The sequence below is a fragment of the Coregonus lavaretus genome (assembly GCF_964263955.1).
Source record: "Coregonus lavaretus genome assembly, chromosome: 4".
In the NCBI taxonomy this organism is placed as follows: domain Eukaryota; kingdom Metazoa; phylum Chordata; class Actinopteri; order Salmoniformes; family Salmonidae; genus Coregonus; species Coregonus lavaretus.
The window spans coordinates 10,953,400-10,977,218 of record NC_139991.1 but is presented as its reverse complement, the minus strand read 5'-3'; the positions used below and the strand labels follow the sequence as shown (position 1 = coordinate 10,977,218).

General features: G+C 45.7%; 1 protein-coding gene across 1 annotated transcript in view; it reads left to right on the top strand.

The window, feature by feature from the left end:
* Positions 1-18,074: 18,074 nt before the first annotated feature.
* LOC311127952 (synaptotagmin-9-like) overlaps positions 18,075-23,819 on the top strand; it is a gene marked incomplete at both ends in the record, with an annotated part of 46,770 nt that continues 41,025 nt past the window's right edge. Inside the window, one exon of the mRNA XM_084159854.1 lies at positions 18,075-18,222. Within this exon, the coding sequence (XP_084015980.1) occupies positions 18,075-18,222 (148 nt within the window). The remainder of the gene's footprint in view (positions 18,223-23,819) is intronic.

The following is a 23,819-nucleotide window of genomic DNA, read 5'->3' as shown; positions in this document are numbered from 1 at the left end:
AACTGCCTTCCATTTTTAGACATTTATTTTCATTGTTAGAGCGGACACTTGAATATCTGGTCAATATAATGGATAATCTGTGGTCACATATGACAGTCACATGCGATATCTTAATTGGGGGTGTGCTGCATCATTTGTGAGGGACGACACGTTACTTATTTCTCTCTCTCTCTCTCTCTCTCTCTCTCTCTCTCTCTCTCTCTCTCTCTCTCTCTCTCTTTCTCTGTCTCCTCTTCTCTTCCACTCTTCCCTAGGCCTCTATGTTTCTGTTTAACTAATGCACATACTGTATACAGTATATAAACCTTTTACTATTATTACTGATATTTCCCTCTTATGTCATTATTTGGTTGTGTAATGAAATGCTGTAAAATAGGTGTTGGGGGAGGGATTTTATGTGGGATTATATCCACATCCTTTAACCTTTTGGGGGAGTGTGTGTGTGTGTGTGTGTGTGTGTGTGTGTGTGTGTGTGTGTGTGTGTGTGTGTGTGTGTGTGTGTGTGTGTGTGTGTGTGTGTGTGCGTGTGTGCGTGTGTGTGTGTGTGTGTGCGCGTGTGTTGTGATGCAGTATTAATGCCCTGTTCCTGTGTGTGAGGCATGGTGCCTAATGTGTGCTGTGTTCAGGAACGTCTCCAAATTATTCATGAACCTATGTGTGTCTACAGAGATATACAGTGACATGAGATATTCAGTATCATCACATGATAAGGGAAGTGCGTGAACCCTGGCAGAAGTGCGGCATGTAGCCTAGCGGTTAAGAGCGTTGGGCCAGTATCTAAAAGGTCGATGGCTTGAATCCCCGAACCAACTAGCTGAAAAATCTGTTGATGTACCCTTGAGCAAGGCACTTAACCCTAATTGTTCCTGTAAGTCGCTCTGAATAAGAGCATCTGCTAAATGACATAAATGTAAGGACACAGGGAAAGCTTGACACTAATTTAGTGTCATACTCAAATGTTGCCTGACCGTTGTTTCATTGTTGCCTCAGTGTTACACTATTGTTGAATTGAATTATTCAGATATAGCACATCCTGTGAACGCCACCTGAACATACAGTTTGTTTTTGTTTTTGTTTGTCAAAGGCCTTTTGTTAGCTGGAACAGATCAGTGAAGGTGGGTAAGAACAAGGACACATGGTCTTCCCTTCATCCATATGGTTCTCTCATCTTTTGCAATGTTTTGAGTGGAGCGTGTGTATTTTTACATGCTAAGTGATGTTAGAAACAGAAGGCGTGTCGTTTAGAGGTATGGTTCCTTTAGTTCCTTTATCAAAATAATTGGTTTCCGCCAAATGTCACAACAATGCTCTGAAAGTCAATATTCAATGTCCCTAATCGATTTGTGTGTTTCATGTTTTTTCCGTCACAGCATGTAGACTATGTCCTACTGTATATGACTATAACTAATCCAATGGAAAACATACACAAACATGCAACTCCCCAATCACCTGACATTTTACATTTCGCCAAGCAGTCTCAATAGCAAGAGAGCCCAAGTAGCCATATTTTAAATAAACAATTATACAGCTCACCTCTTACACTTCTTACACAGCCAGGCATGGCTTGTACCGAGCCCACACTATTCCATAACACCATGGTTGAAAACATATTATAGAGGCAATCCCAGAAAGCGTGATTTTATCAGGCAACACCTCTCTACTTCAAACCAGGTATTCAATCTCATCTGTTGCCCATTCCTGAGCGTTCTGCATCAGTGGTAACCTGGGTCTACCACTTAGAGAGCGGGCCAACAATCAATCACTTCAACTCAGAATGGAATGAGACAGGCTTTACTGAGGGGTGGGGGATCTGGGAGAGTGAGTGAGGTGCCGATGGTGGTGGTGGTTAATGGGTTGCTATGGCAACAAGTGTGTGGGAAACGACATACAGCTGTATATTGAGTTTTACATGGGGTGTTTGAGGAGTCTGGATAAGAGCGTCTGCTAAATGACGTAAATGTAAATGTAATGTAAATGAGATGTGTGACTCCCCTACACTCCAATAGGTTCCAAAAGGGTTATTCGGCTGTCCCCATAGGAGAACCCTTTTTCGTTCCAGGTAGAACCCTACTTAGTTCCTAGTTGAACTTTTTTGGGTTAAATGTAGAACCCTCTGTGGAAACCTCTTTTTTTCTGAGAGTATACCTTATTGGTGCTAACAAACCTGGTTTCTTTTTTCCATTATTCACCCCCAAATATGTAGAATTTGGCCAATATACACTGCTCAAAAAAATTAAGGGAACACTAAAATAACACATCCTAGATCTGAATGAATGAAATAATCTTATTAAATACTTTTTTTCTTTACATAGTTGAATGTGCTGACAACAAAATCACACAAAAATTATCAATGGAAATCAAATGTATCAACCCATGGAGGTCTGGATTTGGAGTCACCCTCAAAATGAAGGTGGAAAACCACACTACAGGCTGATCCAACTTTGATGTAATGTCCTTAAAACAAGTCAAAATGAGGCTCAGTAGTGTGTGTGGCCTCCACGTGCCTGTATGACCTCCCTACAACGCCTGGGCATGCTCCTGATGAGGTAGCGGATGGTCTCCTGAGGGATCTCCTCCCAGACCTGGACTAAAGCATCCGCCAACTCCTGGATAGTCTGTGGTGCAACGTGGCGTTGGTGGATGGAGCGAGACATGATGTCCCAGATGTGCTCAATTGGATTCAGGTCTGGGGAACGGGCGGGCCAGTCCATAGCATCAATGCCTTCCTCTTGCAGGAACTGCTGACACACTCCAGCCACATGAGGTCTAGCATTGTCTTGCATTAGGAGGAACCCAGGGCCAACCGCACCAGCATATGGTCTCACAAGGGGTCTGAGGATCTCATCTCAGTACCTAATGGCAGTCAGGCTACCTCTGGCGAGCACATGGAGGGCTGTGCGGCCCCCCAAAGAAATGCCACCCCACACCATGACTGACCCACCGTCAAACCGGTCATGCTGGAGGATGTTGCAGGCAGCAGAACGTTCTCCACGGCGTCTCCAGACTCTGTCACGTCTGTCACATGTGCTCAGTGTGAACCTGCTTTCATCTGTGAAGAGCACAGGGCGCCAGTGGCGAATTTGCCAATCTTGGTGTTCTCTGGCAAATGCCAAACGTCCTGCACGGTGTTGGGCTGTAAGCACAACCCCCACCTGTGGATGTCGGGCCCTCATACCACCCTCATGGAGTCTGTTTCTGACCGTTTGAGCAGACACATGCACATTTGTGGCCTGCTGGAGGTCATTTTGCAGGGCTCTAGCAGTGCTCCTGCTGCTCCTCCTTGCACAAAGGCGGAGGTAGCAGTCCTGCTGCTGGGTTGTTGCCCTCCTACGGCCTCCTCCACGTCTCCTGATGTACTGGCCTGTCTCCTGGTAGCGCCTCCATGCTCTGGACACTACGCTGACAGACACAGCAAACCTTCTTGCCACAGCTCGCATTGATGTGCCATCCTGGATGAGCTGCACTACCTGAGCCACTTGTGTGGGTTGTAGACTCCGTCTCATGCTACCACTAGAGTGAAAGCACCGCCAGCATTCAAAAGTGACCAAAACATCAGCCAGGAAGCATAGGAACTGAGAAGTGGTCTGTGGTCACCACCTGCAAAACCAGTCCTTTATTGGGGGTGTCTTGCTAATTGCCTATAATTTCCACCTGTTGTCTATTCCATTTGCACAACAGCTTGTGAAATGTATTGTCAATCAGTGTTGCTTCCTAAGTGGACAGTTTGATTTCACAGAAGTGTGATTGACTTGGAGTTACAATGTGTTGTTTAAGTGTTCCCTTTATTTGTTTGAGCAGTGTAGTTTTGGGGTTGGAGAGGGACACTGTCACACTGTAGAACTAATCTCCCATACTGAATAATTATTGATGCTGGCCATGGGGATACTGAATAATAATTTATGATGGCCATGGGGATACTGAATAATAATTGATGCTGGCCATGGGGATACTGAATAATAATTGATGCTGGCCATGGGGATACTGAATAATAATTGATGCTGGCCATGGGGATACTGAATAATAATTGATGCTGGCCATGGGGATACTGAATAATAATTTATGATGGCCATGGGGATACTGAATGATAATTGATGCTGGCCATGGGGATACTGAATAATAATTGATGCTGGCCATGGGGATACTGAATAATAATTGATGCTGGCCATGGGGATACTGAATAATAATTGATGCTGGCCATGGGGATACTGAATAATAATTGATGCTGGCCATGGGGATACTGAATAATAATTGATGCTGGCCATGGGGATACTGAATAATAATTGATGCTGGCCATGGGGATACTGAATAATAATTGATGCTGGCCATGGGGATACTGAATAATAATTGATACTTTTTACAGACAGTTCCAGCATACCTTAAATCCTGTGTTGACACTGGTGAGAAGATATAATTGTTTCTGAGGTTCATAGTAGCCTGTGTCATGCAAGGACACGCACACCAAAACAGTACATTGGATACGGCACATATTTTATTTAGCCATTAGACCAACTGACACCAGCTTGATTAATGGGAGATAATGGGCTCATCCATCCCAAACAAATCAAAACCACATAATGAAAATGATCTATATGAAATCATATTTTGTCAATATCATGAGAGACATATACAGTGGGGAAAAAAAGTATTTAGTCAGCCACCAATTGTGCAAGTTCTCCCACTTAAAAAGATGAGAGAGGCCTGTAATTTTCATCATTGGTACACGTCAACTATGACAGACAAATTGAGGAAAAAAAATCCAGAAAATCACATTGTAGGATTTTTAATGAATTTATTTGCAAATTATGGTGGAAAATAAGTATTTGGTCACCTACAAACAAGCAAGATTTCTGGCTCTCACAGACCTGTAACTTCTTCTTTAAGAGGCTCCTCTGTCCTCCACTCGTTACCTGTATTAATGGCACCTGTTTGAACTTGTTATCAGTATAAAAGACACCTGTCCACAACCTCAAACAGTCACACTCCAAACTCCACTATGGCCAAGACCAAAGAGCTGTCAAAGGACACCAGAAACAAAATTGTAGACCTGCACCAGGCTGGGAAGACTGAATCTGCAATAGGTAAGCAGCTTGGTTTGAAGAAATCAACTGTGGGAGCAATTATTAGGAAATGGAAGACATACAAGACCACTGATAATCTCCCTCGATCTGGGGCTCCACGCAAGATCTCACCCCGTGGGGTCAAAATGATCACAAGAACGGTGAGCAAAAATCCCAGAACCACACGGGGGGACCTAGTGAATGACCTGCAGAGAGCTGGGACCAAAGTAACAAAGCCTACCATCAGTAACACACTACGCCGCCAGGGACTCAAATCCTGCAGTGCCAGACGTGTCCCCCTGCTTAAGCCAGTACATGTCCAGGCCCGTCTAAAGTTTGCTAGAGTGCATTTGGATGATCCAGAAGAGGATTGGGAGAATGTCATATGGTCAGATGAAACCAAAATAGAACTTTTTGGTAAAAACTCAACTCGTCGTGTTTGGAGGACAAAGGATGCTGAGTTGCATCCAAAGAACACCATACCTACTGTGAAGCATGAGGGTGGAAACATCATGCTTTGGGGCTGTTTTTCTGCAAAGGGACCAGGGCGACTGATCCGTGTAAAGGAAAGAATGAATGGGGCCATGTATCGTGAGATTTTCAGTGAAAACCTCCTTCCATCAGCAAGGGCATTGAAGATTAAACGTGGCTGGGTCTTTCAGCATGACAATGATCCCAAACACACCGCCCGGGCAACGAAGGAGTGGCTTCGTAAGAAGCATTTCAAGGTCGTGGAGTGGCCTAGCCAGTCTCCAGATCTCAACCCCATAGAAAATCTTTGGAGGGAGTTGAAAGTCTGTGTTGCCCAGCGACAGCCCCAAAACATCACTGCTCTAGAGGAGATCTGCATGGAGGAATGGGCCAAAATACCAGCAACAGTGTGTGAAAACCTTGTGAAGACTTACAGAAACGTTTGACCTGTGTCATTGCCAACAAAGGGTATCTAACAAAGTATTGAGAAACTTTTGTTATTGACCAAATACTTATTTTCCACCATAATTTGCAAATAAATTCATAAAAAATCCTACAATGTGATTTTCTGGATTTTCTTTTTTCATTTTGTCTGTCATAGTTGACGTGTACCTATGATGAAAATTACAGGCCTCTCTCATCTTTTTAAGTGGGAGAACTTGCACAATTGGTGGCTGACTAAATACTTTTTTTCCCCACTGTAGTTCATAGTAGATCAGCAGGGCCAGTTTAAGGGACAGCCAGTAAATAGCTGTGTACTCCCTAATTGCACCATTATGTCTTGTCCCAGTAGCTGTGTCTGTGTATACTCCTCTATAGTATACTGGCCCATAGGGACATATAGCTTCCACCCAATGAATTATTACTGATACATCAACACACACACACACAGATGTACATCCATAAACAAATAAACACATACACACAGACATGTTGTACACATGTACACACAAACATGCACACACTCGCACAAACTTGCAAACTCACACACACAGGCACACACACACACACACACACACAAACGTACACACAAACGTACATCTAGCTCCATAGCCCATCCCCACAAGGCCACTTAGAATGCTCTCTCAGTCAGAAGCAGTGAGCCCAATGATGTGGAGCTGGGAATATGTCAGACTAACTGAGAGGAGAGTAACTGCACCACTCAGACTACTAACCATCCTTAGGATTTTACTCACTGTAATTAACCACACACACATGCACACGCACACAAACACCCTCATTTGAACATGTCTGCTTGATAATTGCAGATATACACAATGAGAGAATGAGACAAATCTGGGTGTCTGCTGTAGACATGAAACTGCCTGTAATTTGCATGTTTCAACATAGAGATACAATGTAATATATTGAATTATGTGGTTTTCATAATAAAGTGCAGTGCAATAATGATCAGTAATGCTGGCTTGTTCCCTAGGGCAGAGGGAGGGAAAACCGAGAACGTCAGCTACTGCAGAAACCTCCCTCCCACTCCCATTCACATTCACATTTCATTTATTGTCCACAAATAAGCAAATTCATTTTCAACAACCGGCAATCATCCCACAAGGCATTGCAGCATACCAAGTAGAAACAGATAATAATGTTCCAAATGATTCACTGCATCTAAAATTCCTACATGGGCCATATTGCATCAGAGATATCCATATTAAACCGAAAGCATAGACTAGAAACGTCTTCTGGCTAGGGTCAGACACTGATTTATGTTGTCATTTGGTATCCCAGTCTGTATCCAGTGTCATATTTTTGTATTGACATGTCAAGGTTCAGTGATCCACAGTTAAGACACTGAAGCCTCCAGACAGCAACTCCAGGCTTTCCTCCGTATTACAGGCTCAACCACTCCACTACAGCCTTAGGTACCCCCACAGCGACACTACGACCTGAGACAATGGCGAGAGATACACTAAACAATGGGCAAAACGAGTGAAGGGGAAGATGTGAGCAGAATAATTTTAACTGTAATCTCTAGCAATGTTTCCTCACGCCGTAGGACAGAAGAGGTTTCGTGTTGTTTGTAATCTGCTGTTTGTAGAGATGCCGTCAACCAGGTGAGGTGAGTTCCCTGAGGCAGAGGATTGTTGCTTGTTACTTTGAGACAGGGTCTTAAGGTAGGGTATAGCAAACACCTACTCACGCACGCACGCACGCACGCACGCACGCACGCACGCGCACACACACACACACACACACACACACACACACACACACACACACACACACACACACACACACACAGACACACAGACACACACACACACACACACACACACACACACACACACACACACACACACACACACACACACACACACACACACACACACACACACACACACACACACACACTCCCCCAACACAGCTTTATCCTGTATCCTCCCATAAGGGCCAGGTTGCTGCAGGTCTAACAGGTGTGCACCAGTATCAGCAGGGTTCCCTAACCCCCATCAAGGCTGCTTCCCCCTGGGGCAACACCTAGCCTAGCGGAGTACCATGCCTCATCCTCTCAGCGGCTCTCATTCTGTCAATCACCCAGGTGGAGCCAGGAGACAGGCAGAGGGATAGGAGAGGGGGGTCTTCCTCTCTCAGTATGACAGCTGTGGGACTCCCAGAGTGGATGGGAGGTAAGCCAGTGGAACAGCATCTGTTTCAGTTCCTATTCAGGCGTTCTCATAAGCATACTCCCAAGCCAATACCAACAAGCACACACACACACACCATGTGGGCTAGCAAGTATAAAGAGAGTACGTAGTCATTATGGGTACGAAGACACTAAATGTTTTGGGACAACTCCATCTGAGTGCTGAACAACTCATGTTTGTTTAACTCACATGACCCTCAATCTGCTGGAATATGTATACTTGTTGTCCATAGAGACAGATCAGCATCAAGGTTGGTTCTTTTCATCTCTATACAGATGTATCAGTTGTTGTATGTTAGACACTACGGACGTGAGCAAACTCATGAATACGGACACATTAACAATGTGAATGTGAACACAACCAAAGTGACTTTAGCTAACATGAACATGAATGCCCTCCATTCAGCCCCATGTGTTTCCTTTTCATGTGAACATTACACGTCTGCATTCAACGCTCTAATATGGATGGACACTTTCAAAAGGTTTGGGCCAGAGCCGAGGAAAGTAAAGTAAAATCGTCCCCAGAGATATGTTTCCATTGTCCTGTCTGCTGTTATGATATAGAGTTGAGTCCAGGACAGTACAGTTATAATATAGAGTTGAGTCCAGGACAGTACAGTTATAATATAGAGTTGAGTCCAGGACAGTACAGTTATGATATAGAGTTGAGTTCAGTACAGTACAGTTATAATATAGAGTTGAGTTCAGTACAGTACAGTTATAATATAGAGTTGAGTTCAGTACAGTACAGTTATGATATAGAGTTGTAGTCGAATACAGTACAGTTATAATATAGAGTTGAGTCCAGGACAGTACAGTTATAATATAGAGTTGAGTCCAGGACAGTACAGTTATGATATAGAGTTGTAGTCGAATACAGTACAGTTATAATATAGAGTTGAGTCCAGTACAGTTCAGTAATAATAGGGGACTGGACTTCCTGCTATGTACCCTGGCTTGTTCACTCAATTATTTAAGAGAGCTCTCTATCTGTATTTTGTTAAAGGGTCAGAGAACACACAGCAACCTGACTACAGCCTGTTAACAGTGCCAGTCTCCTATTTCACATTAGTCAGACAGACGCCAGAGTGGACACACACACGCCCATATGCAGGTAGGCAATCAGACTGACAGGATGCACACACACACACACACACACACACACACACACACACACACACACACACACACTGAACCCATTATACAGGGGTAACATTTGTTTGACTGATGGATTTTTTTTATTCTCTTATCACCAGGGAGATTAAATATGCCATAGAACTTAGTCTTTCAATTCTTCAATTCCACTATGCAACGCTATTTAGCTCCATTCATGACAGGCCCATTGATACTGTGTGGAGGTATCTTCAAATGGACTCCACACAAGTACAGTGGAAATGGAGAGGCATCTAAATGGTGTGTATCGCTATCAGGTAATGGAATTGAAAGTCGAGATCTAAGGGAGATAGTGTGTAATATCAAATTCTGTCTAATCTAATTATCTCTGCTTGTTACACAGAGAAAAGATGCTTGGTCTATTTTTAGCGCCATTCAGGCTCTTTCCTCTGTGCTGCACCCTGAAGACACTACTACTATGTGGGTAGAATGCTTCCATTCAATTAGCATTGGGCTTTTCAGGGTTGATGGCTGTTCACGGCTCCAATTTGCAGATTTGGCGTTTCCACATTCCCATGCTGCCCAACCCCCACCCCTCCTCCTCCCATCCCCTCCCTCTACCAACCCCATTCTCCTGAAAGTCGGATAACGAGGGTTTTATTTGAATTTTCTAAGTGGCCTAGTTTTTATCAGAGAACCGAGGAAATGGGGAAGTGTTGTGTTGCTCGCTCTAACACAAAACTACAGTATGAGAATGGTGGGGGAGGGATTCTGTGTGTGTAACTGTGTCTGTAACACTGGGGTATATCCACACACTTTCCTAGTGTTTAGTGTGGGTCCAGCAAACCCCGGTCTGTTATGAGGGTATTGTGTCTGGTAAATGGCCAGGAGAGGCGCTGGCCTGGGGGACTCATAGATTAAGCCTTACATTATAGTGGTGGTCATCTCAGAATATAAATGAGGCAGCTTTCACTCAATGGATGCTCTCTGTTCACAGCTATCTAAAGCTTGGGTTAGTTTGAGCCTCTTCTCTGATTTCTCAGCTCTTGTATAGGGTAGTGAAATGCCTGTTGGATATTTCAAGATGGTTGTGTGTGTATCAGCATGTTACGTTGCAATTAATATACACATTTCACAATAGATATGTTCATCGTTTTACTATACATTATTCATATACTTGTTATACATCCATACTGTATTGACAGGTATGTATAACTGGTGTAGAAGTGTAAGGCTGATATTCAATGGAGTAAACACATAAGCTACTGTGAATGGTGCAGGTTGTGAGATGAGAGAGTGTACCAATCTGCAGCACCTCAGGGAGATGGGATAATGAGTGGGCTACAGGAAAGCTCAGGCCAGCCAGACGATTACCGATAGATTACAGGATGCTCAGAGTACTTTACTGTAGAACACAAGGGAGCCATTTTACATCTCTCAGTCTCCTGCTCGCTAAAAAACCTAGCGCTGGAGATGTGAGTGAAATGCAAACAGGTTTGTTGAGACGTGAGGTGAGATGCTAGATAATGTTTTATAGAGAAATAGTCATCAGTTTCCGCCAATGAGGAATGACTCATACATGGAGGAATGTGATGGAGTAGTGTTTGGCTTGATGGAAGTAAGAGGTTTCATTCAAGAGATGAACTCTAAAGTGAAAAGGTTAGAGAAAGCTTTCAGGGATGCAGGTCTCTGTCATGCATACTAACTACAGACAATACAGCACAGTTATCACAAGCCAAATCAGTAACAAACAGAAACAGTTCTTGATGAAGTCTCAATGAGACAACACTGTCTTTCTTTAAGGCTGAGACACAGAGAGAGGTATCTGCCTACTCATTTGCTTCAGATGTAAATGAAATGCACGATTGTCTGACACATTATTTCGGATTGCCTCAGAGAAGTGTTCGATGTAGTGTTTTACACAAGGGGATTCAGGCAACCACAGAGAGAGAGAGGAAGTAGAGCCTGCTGTGCAATGCTCTCTCCTCTGGAGCAGATATTAAAGTGTTCCTCTTCGCAGCTTCGCTACTCCTTCTCTCGGTCTCTCCAGGGAATACGTATGTTTACGGCTAAAGCTCTCTGGCTGCGTGTGTGTATTTCCTGGGTTTCCCGCTTTAGCATGCTGGCCTTCTGGAGGGAGAGAGCAGACGAGGCGGGTGGCGCCAACACACGGTTGTCAAAACACCCTCAGGGCGACCTCTTAGCCCTAAACCACAATGCATGTTTCATAAATCCACAAGCACACACGTACATACACGTAAAGACAAACAAACACGCCTTTTGAAATGTATTGCCATATAAAAAGGGCATTAGCACCTCTGAAGCTGACATGTCCTGAAGCATACTGTGTCTTTGTCCTTTATCACTGTAACTGATAACAGATGTTTGCACGTTGGCCCTATGCATTATGAAAATGTATGCACTCACTAACTGTAAGTCGCTCTGGATAAGATGCATGTGGCTAGCATAGAGTGAAGGCTCTGAGACCAGCAGGAATCAATGGTAGCCTATATCTGTATAATTTAGCATTCAGAGCTAGGGAGATAGCCAGGTGCAATGTCAGCCAGATACTCTGAATGGTGATTGGGAGCAAAGCGCTCAAATTAACTGCAATTACAGTCACTGGCACTGCCAGGTGAAGGTCTCATCTCCCTAGCTAATCAGGCAGGAGGGGTTGTGGTGAAATTACCATAATGCCTCTAGCCAGTGTGCACTGAGCACTGGCATGGTCATGACCAGCTGTGGTCAGTGGTTATGACTGCCTGCTGCCAGATCAGTGGTCCTCGGGCTAAGCAGAACATGTTACCTGTGGAATTCTTCTTCACATATGATAATTGTGATAGAGAACCTGGTGGTTATGTAACAGCAGCCTTGGTTTTAAGACATGGAGTTAAGAGGCTTGGGCACCGCTTGTGAGCTTCTGCTCCCAATAAACAGTCATTAATCATCTGAGTGATGATATGCAGAACCATTCCCCCTTCCCTTCTCTCTCTCTCCACACTCATCCCCCTCTCCCTCTCTCCTCCCTGCATGTAGAAGATAGACCCTCTGCCAATGAGAGGCTTCTAATCCTCCCTCTCTTTTTTAGAATGAAAGAGAAGAGTAAAGCTCAGTCAGGCTCTGACAGTGACACCTTTTCATGGCATCCAGAGATGCTTCTCTTAATCACTGCCATCCAAAACATTTCAATTTCTCCATTTTACATTTCAAAATCCCCTCACTCCGTCCTACCTTCTGACAGTGATGGCTTAATTATGTACTGCACAGAACAGCACAGCCATTTTGGATAAACATTGTATTTGGAGGGATTTTTTAAAATGTATAATTATCCTCTTTCCGCAATTTGTATATGGGTGACATCAAAGGGATATTTGTCGACAACTTTATTTTTGGGCTCTCATGTTTATTTGATGCAATGATGCAGCAGAGTTTTTAGGTTTGAATACTTAAAACCATAGAGACCAACTGCAATAGAAAAGAGCCAGAGGCACAATTCAGCCTAGCTTCCTAGCATAACACACCTTGAAACGGTTATAGTGCTCAATAGTGCTTAAAGCCTATCCACCACTGGCTCACAGGATACGAGAGAGGGAAATAGAAAAGGAGAGAGATCCATAAAACAAGAGAAAAAGAGACAGATCCATAAAACAATATCATCCACTCATTACAGAACGTCACCATCCCAGCAGAATCAATCATAATGTGTTTAGAGATGAGCCAGGGGAGCCAGTCTATTGTATTAATGTTACAATAATCAAAACACAGGGTCAAAACACTACAGAACGGGCCATATATCCTGGTTGTATTGTGGCACTGATTATTTTTGAATTGATCATGCCATATGCTTTGTTTTTATAAACCAACACCAATATGTAGATGAATATAATTGATACAGTAGGCTGAGCTTTTTATAATGTCTTCTTGGTTTCCCCTCATATGATTACAGCTTAGATCATCACTTCCTACTGTATATTGGCTGCAGCCATATGCCTCCAGTGCCCAGAGTTAAATGTTCTCTTAAAATAGAAACTCCCTCTATCAGCCGAGCAGGGCTATCCCATAGCCTCTGCGAGACTACAGTATGAATGTGGGTTTGAGGGCTATTCAGAAAAATACATTCCAGAGACTTTCTCCTGTATTACTCCACTTCTCATACCTTCCCCGTGGCTGGGGTGGGTTAAGGTTTGGGGCGAAGCGGCATCGAGGATGGGGATGCAGGTTGTGTGTGTCCAGGAGCTCTGTGATGTGTGTGTGTGGTAAGGCTCTGCATGTGCATTCCATTAGCCTTTTATCACTGATGGTCTGCCCCATTGAGCTGCTTCTCAGCTACAGACTGTAACACTGCCATTACATTTTAATCATTTAGCAGACGCTCTTATCCAGAGCGATTTACAGTTAGTGAGTGCATACATTTTTCATACTGCCCCCCCGTGGGAATCAAACCCACAACCCTGGCGTTGCAAGCGCCATGCTCTACCAACTGAGCTACAGGAGGCCGTTAGCAAGCAGTGGAGCAGGAGAGAGAGAGGGATGGAGTACGAGAGCGAGAAATGGAGATATGGATACAGTTGGGATTATGGGTAGAAAATAGTTGATGAGAAGAAAAGACACAGGAGACAATGTGGATGATTGAGCCATAGAAAAGCTGGGATGATGATGGGAGAAGGTGGAGAGAGATAGAGTAAAGAGGAAGAGAGAGGAGGCAGGGTAGATATAGAGAGGAGGGAGATATGGGAGTACGGGATCAGGTGCAGAATATGTTGTACGGGAGGAGAAGAGGAGGGGGAGGAAGAGAGGGTAATGGAAGAGGGGAGGGAGAAGAGGTGGATGAGAGGTGGGGAAACAGAAAGGAGAGTGGGAAGAGGAGTGGGAGTGGGAGGGTAATTCCCCACTTGAGCTACCTCATTTCCCTAAACCCAACCATCATATTGGCTGAACAATAAGGGAGGATAAATAGCTTACTGTAATAGACATGCACATACACATATTTTCAGAGAGACAGACAGACAGAGAGAGAGAGAGAGAGAGAGAGAGAGAGAGAGAGAGAGAGAGAGAGAGAGAGAGAGAGAGAGAGAGAGAGAGAGAGAGAGAGAGAGAGAGAGAGAGTGAGAGAGAGAGAGACTATGGAAGAGAGACAGAGATTCAATGAGAGAGTTGTCTCTTAGTTGCCATGGACACCAAGAAAGCTGACTTGAGGCTGTGCAGAAAGAATATCTCACAATTCACACACCCCAACACACTCACATCCACACACCACCATTGCCACCACCCACTTCTCTCTTCAGCTTTCTCTCCTCCTTCAACGTGGGATGGTGGAGTTTTGTTACAGACAAATGCCTGTATGAGAAAGAGAAAATGGTATACAAATAGTGTGCTTTTAACAGAATGACTGCGGTAACCGGAGCACAGTTCTCTGCTATTGTTGGGTGATAAGTAGTGTGATGCCTTGTAGGATAATACTGTTCTTTATTGAATGCAGGTGTGAAAGCACAGCACGCCATTTGAGAAGCGGAGGAGGGCAAGAGCGGGAGTGCGAACACACACTGGTTACAGTTCACTGTGAGTCGAGCGTATCTTTGATGGCATGAACACTGCTGGAATCTTTGTTCTTATTCGAGAGCAGGCAGAAAGCACATGAAGCACTCCTATACTCCCTCAAATTCTTATATATTCTGTGTGTGTGTGGGGTAGTGGGGGAGTGGGGTGTGGTGTGTATGTATGTGTGTGTGTGTGGTGTGTGTGTGCAGGGTGTGTGTGTGCGGGGTGTGTGTGGTGTTTGTGTGTGCTGGGTGTGTATTTGTGTGGGATGTGTGTGTGTGTGAGTGTTGTGAGTGTGCGTGTGTGTATGTGTTTGTGTGTGTGTGTGTAAAAATAAATTCAAATGTCACCATATTTGCAAAGCTTATACCTTCACTATATATCATACTCGACAAATGGGGGCCAAAAAAAATCTTCATTGAAAGATGATCAAATACATTGTAATCTCAATAGTGATACTGCTGTTAGTGTGGATGCATTGAGATAGAAGGCACTGTAAATAAAGCATCTGTGTATCTGATCATGTGTCTCACTGATTGAACTTCACACAGTTGTAGAGAACGGTCTCTTCTGATGTAGGTATGAATGGACCCCCTGATCATTCAGTCTGTTCGGATGTAGGCTTTGATTGGACCCCCTGATCATTCAGTCTGTTCTGATGTAGACTATGATTGGACCCCCTGATCATTGTCTGTTCTGATGTAGATTTTGATTGGACCCCCTGGTCATTCAGTCTGTTCTGATGTAGGCTTTGATTGGACCCTCTGATCATTCAGTTCTGATGTGGCTATGAATGGACCCCCTGATCATTCAGTCTGTTCGGATGTAGGCTTTGATTGGTCCCCCTGATCATTCAGTTCAATGTAACTAACATATCTGATATTTTTATCCTATCAACCATGTTTTCATATTGGTGTTCAGAAAAATTGTCAACATAAGAGAGTTGTTTCGTCGCAGCACATCATGTATAACAAAGCCAAGTTACAAAGACACTAGTAGTGCGATGGTTTGGGGATGCTTTGCTGCCTCAGGACCTGGACGACTTCCCTTAATAGAAGGAACCATGAATTCTGCTCTATATGAGAGAATTCTACATGATAATGTCAGGCCATCCGTCTGTGAGATGAAGCTGAAGCACAATCAAGTCTAGATGAAAATTGTTAAAAAGCAACAAATTATACGTTTTGGAATGGCCTAGTCAATGTCCAGACCTAATCCCAATTGTGATGTTGTGGCAGGACTTGAAACGAGCAGTTCATGCTTCAAAACCCCAAAATGTTGCTGAGTTAAAGCAGTGCTGCAACTGAGCCACGTACAGAACCACTGCAATAAATAAGTACAATACAATACTGTAAAATACAATACACAATTACAATAAAAGGTGGATGATGTATGATTGCCATCCCAATGAAAGTACCACCCTCCTTCAGGCCATGGATGAGACATGCAATGATTTCAATCCAGACTTACAGTATGTCAGGCTTGGATTCACCATGCCAAAAGGTTTTTCCCCAGGTGCATGAACAATGAGGATATTTACTGTGATTTCGATGAGAACCTATGGCCAAATGCTCAATACAGGCTTGATGCAAACTAGTGCCTGACAAACATGATGTTTCTTTCATTTCTTTCATTGATCACATGGGATATAAATGATGGACATTTTATGTTCAGTCAATTTTAATGAGTAGTGGAAGTGTATTGCCTAATGTGAAAACAGTGTAATGAACTGTAATTTACAGTCCTGTAGCATATTACATCCAAAGGACAATTTTGAAACATGTATCTTAAATGTTTTGCTTTTGGATTAACTGGTTGTTAAAAATAACTAAATTGAGAAGATATCATTATGTTGTGTTTTGGTGATTAAACCAATGTATTTTGGGTCAATGGTTGTGTAGTGAAAATAGTACCAAAGCGATAAAAAAAAACTGTTAACATGCGTCCAATGGTGCTAAGCTGTATAGGTCCCATTGAGCTGAACGTGTTGCTGTTTATGAGGTTACCATGCCCTCCGGCATGGAAAGGGTTTGCTCTCATTTATTATGGAGTCTGACTCTACTCCTGTATAAGGGTCTATGGGGCTGGTAGCTTTAGCTCCAATGTGTTGCTTAAATGCCTCTTTGGTGCACAGGCTGTTTACATTCATCTTCACAAAGCTGTCTGGACAAGGGTTAGACATGAATTTATTACATACACCTCAATTTCCCTATTGTTCAATCTTTAGATCTATTGATTGAACACATATACATGCATGCACTCACACGCACTCATACACAAACACACACACACATTTCCACATGGTTAATACAGTGCCTGTCAATCACTGAAATGGACTGATAAATTATGAAATTGACTGCACAATAAAAGAGGTGCTTAATGATCAATTGTGCAAACCTATAATATAATTAGTTATCAACCACCCTCACCATGCAGCCCTTAATGGCATTGACATACTGTATATCCCAAGATAAATAGGCTAGAGCAACAATCCTACCTGGCCACTATCATGTTGCACTCTCTCTAACATGTCCAAAGCGATAAACAGAACAGCATAGAATACAACTGAGATTTTTTTTATTTTTATGAATGCAATAGCAGAAAAGATGCAGTTACTACTAAACAACGTTCACAGTCAACACCACTAATTAGTTCGTTCTCAGGGCCAGCGCTTTGAACCGTGGAGAGTCGGGATCGCGCTCGCTCATTGCGTTGACGGTGAATTGAGCGAGTGACAGCGACTGGCTGCGCGGCGCCGGTCGTTCACGCATCGAGAGAGCGCATGCACTTTTTCAGCACCAATTGAGTGTGGACAGTGCACGGCGCCTCATAGCCTGCTGTGAGTTGTCGGACTTTCAACCTGTGGCTAAGTTTATACAACTCTAGACGGTTGTACGGTAGGCTTTTGATGGGGAAAACCCCACAATTGAATACTAAACACTCGAAAAAGGAATGCCCGACGTTTGGAAAGAAACAAATGAATATTATGTTTTTTTGACCTAGTATTCTTCCCTATTCCTCCTCCGCTACCCTGGTTGGTTTTTCAGACAGCCAGAGTGGTGCTGAGCTGCGGGGTGTTGGTGACTCCGCTTCGGGTGGAGCGCTGCTACTCGGGCTTTAGTTGACTCTCTGCCGGGAGGATTAGTGTGATTCTGCGGGGGCTAGGCGACTCTGGTGGGTGGGGTGGTGTGGTGGTGCCATAGGAGCCCCTCCATTCAGAAGGATGCTGGTGGGAAATGCCTGGCGACAGAGAGGACGAGATTTGTCAAAAAGCACTAGAACTCCTGTCTGATCTCTGCTCTAAAGGGGAAGTACAGAACGAGAACTGTCTGGATTTCATTTACCATTTCCGGGACCTCGCCAGACCACGCTACACCGACTCAGGTATTAATGCACTGGTCAATCCTATCCAATTATGTGTATGCAATGCGTGTGTGCTTTTTAGTTTGAATTATACAAAGATGTAACTTTTTTTTCCTGTGCTCTGAAATCTACATAACACTTTGATCTGAATATAATTTTTCACACATTAAGCTTGGCGAGATAGGGTTCCATTTATGCACAGAACTTGTTGCATGGAGTTTATGAGTGGGGAAATTATTTCATATAGGGTTTTGCACAAACACGTTTGATAAAAACAAAAGTCAGTAGGCTATATTCAACCTTGGCTATAAATGTAGTGTGCGCACCATGGATCTTGTTATATGTGCCCTTATTTCTGGTGCACCTTAGTTGGATGGGGTGTTGGGGGGTTGGGAGTGGGGAATGGGGACAGGTGCGAGTTTGTGTAATCCTTGGTCACATTCATTGAAGCTTGAGCTGGCTTGATTCCCAATGCTATCTAATTTTTTTGCATTAGCACATGCCATAAAACACTACATTTTAAGAATGTGAAATGTCAGAATAATAGCTTTTATTTATTTCATCACATTCACAGTGGGTTAGAAGTTTACATACACTCAATTAGTATTTGGTAGCATTGCCTTTAAATTGTTTAACTTGGGTCAAACATTTCGGGTAGCCTTCCACAAGCTTCCCACAATAAGTTGGGTGAATTTTGGCCCATTCCTCCTGACAGAGCTGGTGTAACTGAGTCAGGTTTGTAGGCCTCCTTGCTCGCACACGCTTTTTCAGTTCTGCCCACAAATGTTCTATAGGATTGAGGTCAGGGCTTTGTGATGGCCACTCCAATACCTTGACTTTGTTGTCCTTAAGCCATTTTGCCACAACTTTGGAAGTATGCTTGGGGTCATTGTCCATTTGGAAGACCCATTTGCGACCAAGCTTTAACTTCCTGACTGATGTCTTGAGATGTTGCTTCAATATATCCACATTATTTTCCTTCCTCATGATGCCATCTATTTTGTGAAGTGCACCAGTCCCTCCTGCAGCAAAGCACCCCCACAGCATGATGCTGCCACCCCTGTTGTCAAGGCGTCAGTGTAATGCTGCGGTACGACGAAGTCAGGCGCAGGACACAGAGCTACTCGAAAAACGTCCTATACTCGTAGGTATCTTAAAGAACATACCTCCACGCAGGGAGGAACAAACCCGCTCACATACGACAACCAAAACATGGACAAACACGCACAACACACAGTGTGAGCCAGAGGATTAAATAGGGAAGACATAATAACAAGATGGGAAACAGGTGAGACCAATACAGACAAAACAAGTAGAACATAGAAACATGGATCGGTAGCAGCTAGTACTCCAGTGACGACGAACGCCGAAGCCTGCCCGAGCAAGGAGGAGGTGCAGCCTCGGCTGAATTCGTGACAGTACCCCCCCCTCAACCCCGGCCTCGGGGACGGCCAGGAGGACGCAGAGCAGGGCGAGTCGGATGACTACGGTGGAAATCCCTCAACATGGAGGTATCGAGGATGTCCCTCCTAGGGACCCAGCACCGTTCCTCCGGACCGTACCCCTCCCACTCCATGAGATACTGCAGGCCCCCCACCCAAAGCCTCGAATCCAAGATGGACCGGACCGAGTACGCCGGTGCCCCCTCGATGTCCAGTGGGGGCGGAGGAACCTCCCGTTCCTCAGACTCCTGGAGTGGACCAGCTACTACCGGACTGAGGAGAGACACATGGAACGAGGGGTTAATACGGTAATTCAGAGGAAGCTGTAACCTATAACAAACCTTGTTCAATTTCCTCAGGATTTTAAATGGCCCCACAAACCGCCGACCCAGCTTCCGGCAGGGCAGGCGAAGGGGCAGATTTCACCACTCATCCACCGCAGGAGCCTCGATCTGGCTCTGATGCCAAGGTGCCAGGACCGGCTGATAACCTAACACACACTGAAAGGGAGAAAGGTTAGTGGATGAGTGGCGGAGTGAGTTTTGGGCCATCTCTGCCCAGGGGTTAAAACCCGACCACTCCCCCGGCCGGTCCTGGCAATAGGACCGCAGAAACCTACCCACATCCTGGTTAACTCTCTCCACCTGCCCATTACTCTCGGGGTGAAAACCTGAGGTCAGGCTGATCGAGACCCCCAGACGTTCCATGAACGCCCTCCAGACCCTTGAGGTGAACTGGGGACCCCGATCTGATACAATATCCTCAGGCACCCCGCAGGCCTCAGCAGTTTGTAGGGCCGTAGGGAGACCTGGCATAGGAATGAGATGGCAGGACATAGAAAACCGATCCACAACGACCAGGATCGTGGTGTTCCCTTGTGAGGGGGGAAGGTCCGTAACAAAATCCACTGATAGGTGGGACCACGGCCATTGTGGAATGGGTAGGGGTTGTAATTTCCCTCTAGGCAGTTGTCTAGGTGCCTTACACTGGGCGCACACCGAGCAGGAGGAAACATAAACCCTCACGTCCTTGGCTAAAGTGGGCCACCAGTACTTCCCACTAAGACAGTGCACTGTCCGACCGATGCCAGGATGACCAGAGGAGGGTGACGTGTGAGCCCAATAGATCAATCGATCGCGAACCTCGAGCGGCACGTACATACGACCCTCTGGACACTGGGGGGGGGAGTGGGCTCGGTACGTAACGCCCACTCGATGTCCGCATCAACCTCCCACACCACCGGCGCCACCAGACACAATGCCGGAAGTATGGGAGTGGGCTCAATGGACCTCTCCTCTGTGTCATACAGTCGGGACAGGGAGTCTGCCTAAGCGTTCTGGGAACCTGGTCTGTAAGTAAGAGTAAACACAAAACGAGTGAAGAACATGGCCCACCTTGCCTGGCGAGGGTTCAATCTCTTCGCCGCCCGGATGTACTCCAGATTGCGATGGTCAGTCAAAATGAGGAAAGGGTGTTTAGCCCCCTCAAGCCAATGCCTCCACACTTTCAGAGCCTTACCACAGCCAACAGCTCCCGGTCCCCCACATCATAGTTGTGCTCCGCCAGACTGAGCTTCTTAGAAAAGAAAGCTTTAGTGGTGTACCCGAGCGCTGAGACAGTACAGTTCCTATCCCAGCCTCGGACGCGTCCACCTCAACCTGGAATGCTAAGGAGGGATCCGGATGAGCCAGCACTGGAGCCGAGGTAAACAGTTCCTTCAGATGACCAAAAGCCCTGTCCGCCTCAGCTGACCACTGCAGTTGCACCGGTCCCCCCTTCAGCAAGGAGGTAATGGGAGCCGCTACCTGACCAAAGCCCTGGATAAACCTCCGGTAGTAGTTGGCAAAACCCAAGAATCGCTGCACCTCCTTTACCGTGGTTGGAGTCGGCCAATTACGCACGGCCAAAATGCGGTCAATCTCCATCTCTACCCCTGACGCGGACAGGCGGTGCCCTAGGAAGGAGATGGACTCTTGTAAGAACAGACATTTCTCCGCCTTCACATACAGGTCATGCTCCAACAGTCGACCAAGCACTTGACGCACCAGGGACACATGCTCGGCCTGTGTAGCGGAGTATATGAGAATGTCATCAATATACACCACTACACCCTGTCAGTGCAGGTCCCTGAAAATCTCATCAACAAAGGATTGGAAGACTGATGGAACATTCATCAACCCGTATGGCATGATGAGGTACTCATAGTGCCCAGAGGTGGTACTGAATGCTGTCTTCCACTCATCTCCCTCCCGGATACGCCCCAGGTTGTACGCGCTCCTGAGATCCAATTTAGTGAATAAGCGCGCCCCGTGCAATGACTCTGTCATACTAGCAATCAGAGGTAGTGGATAGCTGTACTTCACAGTGATCTGATTAAGACCACGGTAGTCAATGCACGGGCGTAAGCCACCATCCTTCTTCTTCACAAAAAAGAAACTTGAGGAGACAGGGGAAGTGGAACGCCGAATGTATCCCTGCCTCAGAGATTCGGTGACATAGGTTTCCATAGCCACCGTCTCCTCCTGTGACAGAGGATACACGTGACTCTGAGGAAGTGCAGCGCCTACCTGGAGGTTTATCGCACAATCCCCCTGTTGATGGGGTGGTAATTGAGTCGCCTTCTTTTTACAGAAGGCAAGAGCCATATTCAGGCGGAATGTGCATGGTGGAAACCTGGTTTGGACTTTCCACCGTAGTTGCCCCTACGGAAACATCTACACACCTCCCCGAGCACTGACTAGACCATCCCTTGAGAGCCCTCTGTTGCCATGAAATAGTGGGGTCATGAGAGGCTAACCAGGGAAGGCCCAACACCACTGGAAACGCAGGAGAATCAATCAGATAGAGATTAATTTTTTCCTCATGACCCTCCTGCGTCTTCATCCAGAGTGGAGCTGTGACATCCCTAATCAGACCTGACCCTAAAGGGCGACTATCTAGGGCATGTACAGGGAAGGGCACAGCAACAGGCACAATAGGAATCCCTAAATTACTGGAAAACTGATGATCAATAAAGTTCCCAGCTGCGCCTGAATCTACTAGCGCCTTATGCTGGGAATGAGGGGAAAACTCAAATAATAATAATAATATGCCATTTAGCAGACGCTTTTATCCAAAGCGACTTACATTCATGTGCGCATACATTTTTACGTATGGGTGGTCCCGGGGATCGAACCCACTACCCTGGCGTTACAAGCGCCATGCTCTACCAATTGAGCTACAGAGGACCACATATACACATATGCGCAACAGGGAGCTCTGGGTGAGTCGGGTGCCTACTCACCTGAGATGGTCCACCAGTGCTCTGCCTACCGCTTCGATTCCTGAAAGACCCTCCCCAGCACCGACCAGCAGTGTGTCCTCCGCGGCCACAGTTGGTGCAGGAGATGGTCCTCCTTCCGGTCTCCCTAAGTTCAGCACCTCCGAGCTCCATAGGAGTAGGGTCGGAGGTGCTGGGGGATGGAATGGACGGCCCCTGATCCGGACGTCCGCGGGTAGCCAACAGGTTATCCAGCCTTATCGACATGTCCACCAGTTGGTCCAGGTTAAGGGTGGTGTCCCTGCAGGCCAGTTCCCGATGAACGTCCTCCCGGAGGCTGCATCGGTAGTGGTCGATCAGGGCCCTCTCATTCCATCCTGTGCTGGCAGCCAGAGTCCTAAAGTCCAGTGCAAAGTCCTGTGCGCTCCTCCTCCCCTGTCTGAGGTGGAATAGACGTTCCCCCGCCGCTCTCCCCTCCGGTGGATGATCGAATACCGGCCCAAAAGCGGCGGGTGAAATCCTCATAGCGTACTGACGCTGTGTCTATTCCTCCCCACTCAGCGTTGGCCCACTCGAGCGCTCTTCCAGACAGACAGGAGATGAGAGCGGACACGCTCTCATATCCCGAGGGAGCCGGGTGGATGGTAGCCAGGTAGAGCTCTACCTGGAGCAGAAAACCCTGGCACCCGGCAGCTGACCCAGTTGACGAAGGGGTGGACAGCGGTGTGGGTGGTTGTGTAGTTGGAGGAGGTGTAGGACCACCACCTCTCTCCCATCGCTCCATAGTGTTCAACACGCGCTCCATTGCGGTGCCGAGAGTCTGGATCATGGTCGCCTGCTGTTGGACACGTTCCTCCATTGATCCGGACGAAATGAATGTACCTGCTGAATCCATATTTTGGTGCGTGTTTCTGTCA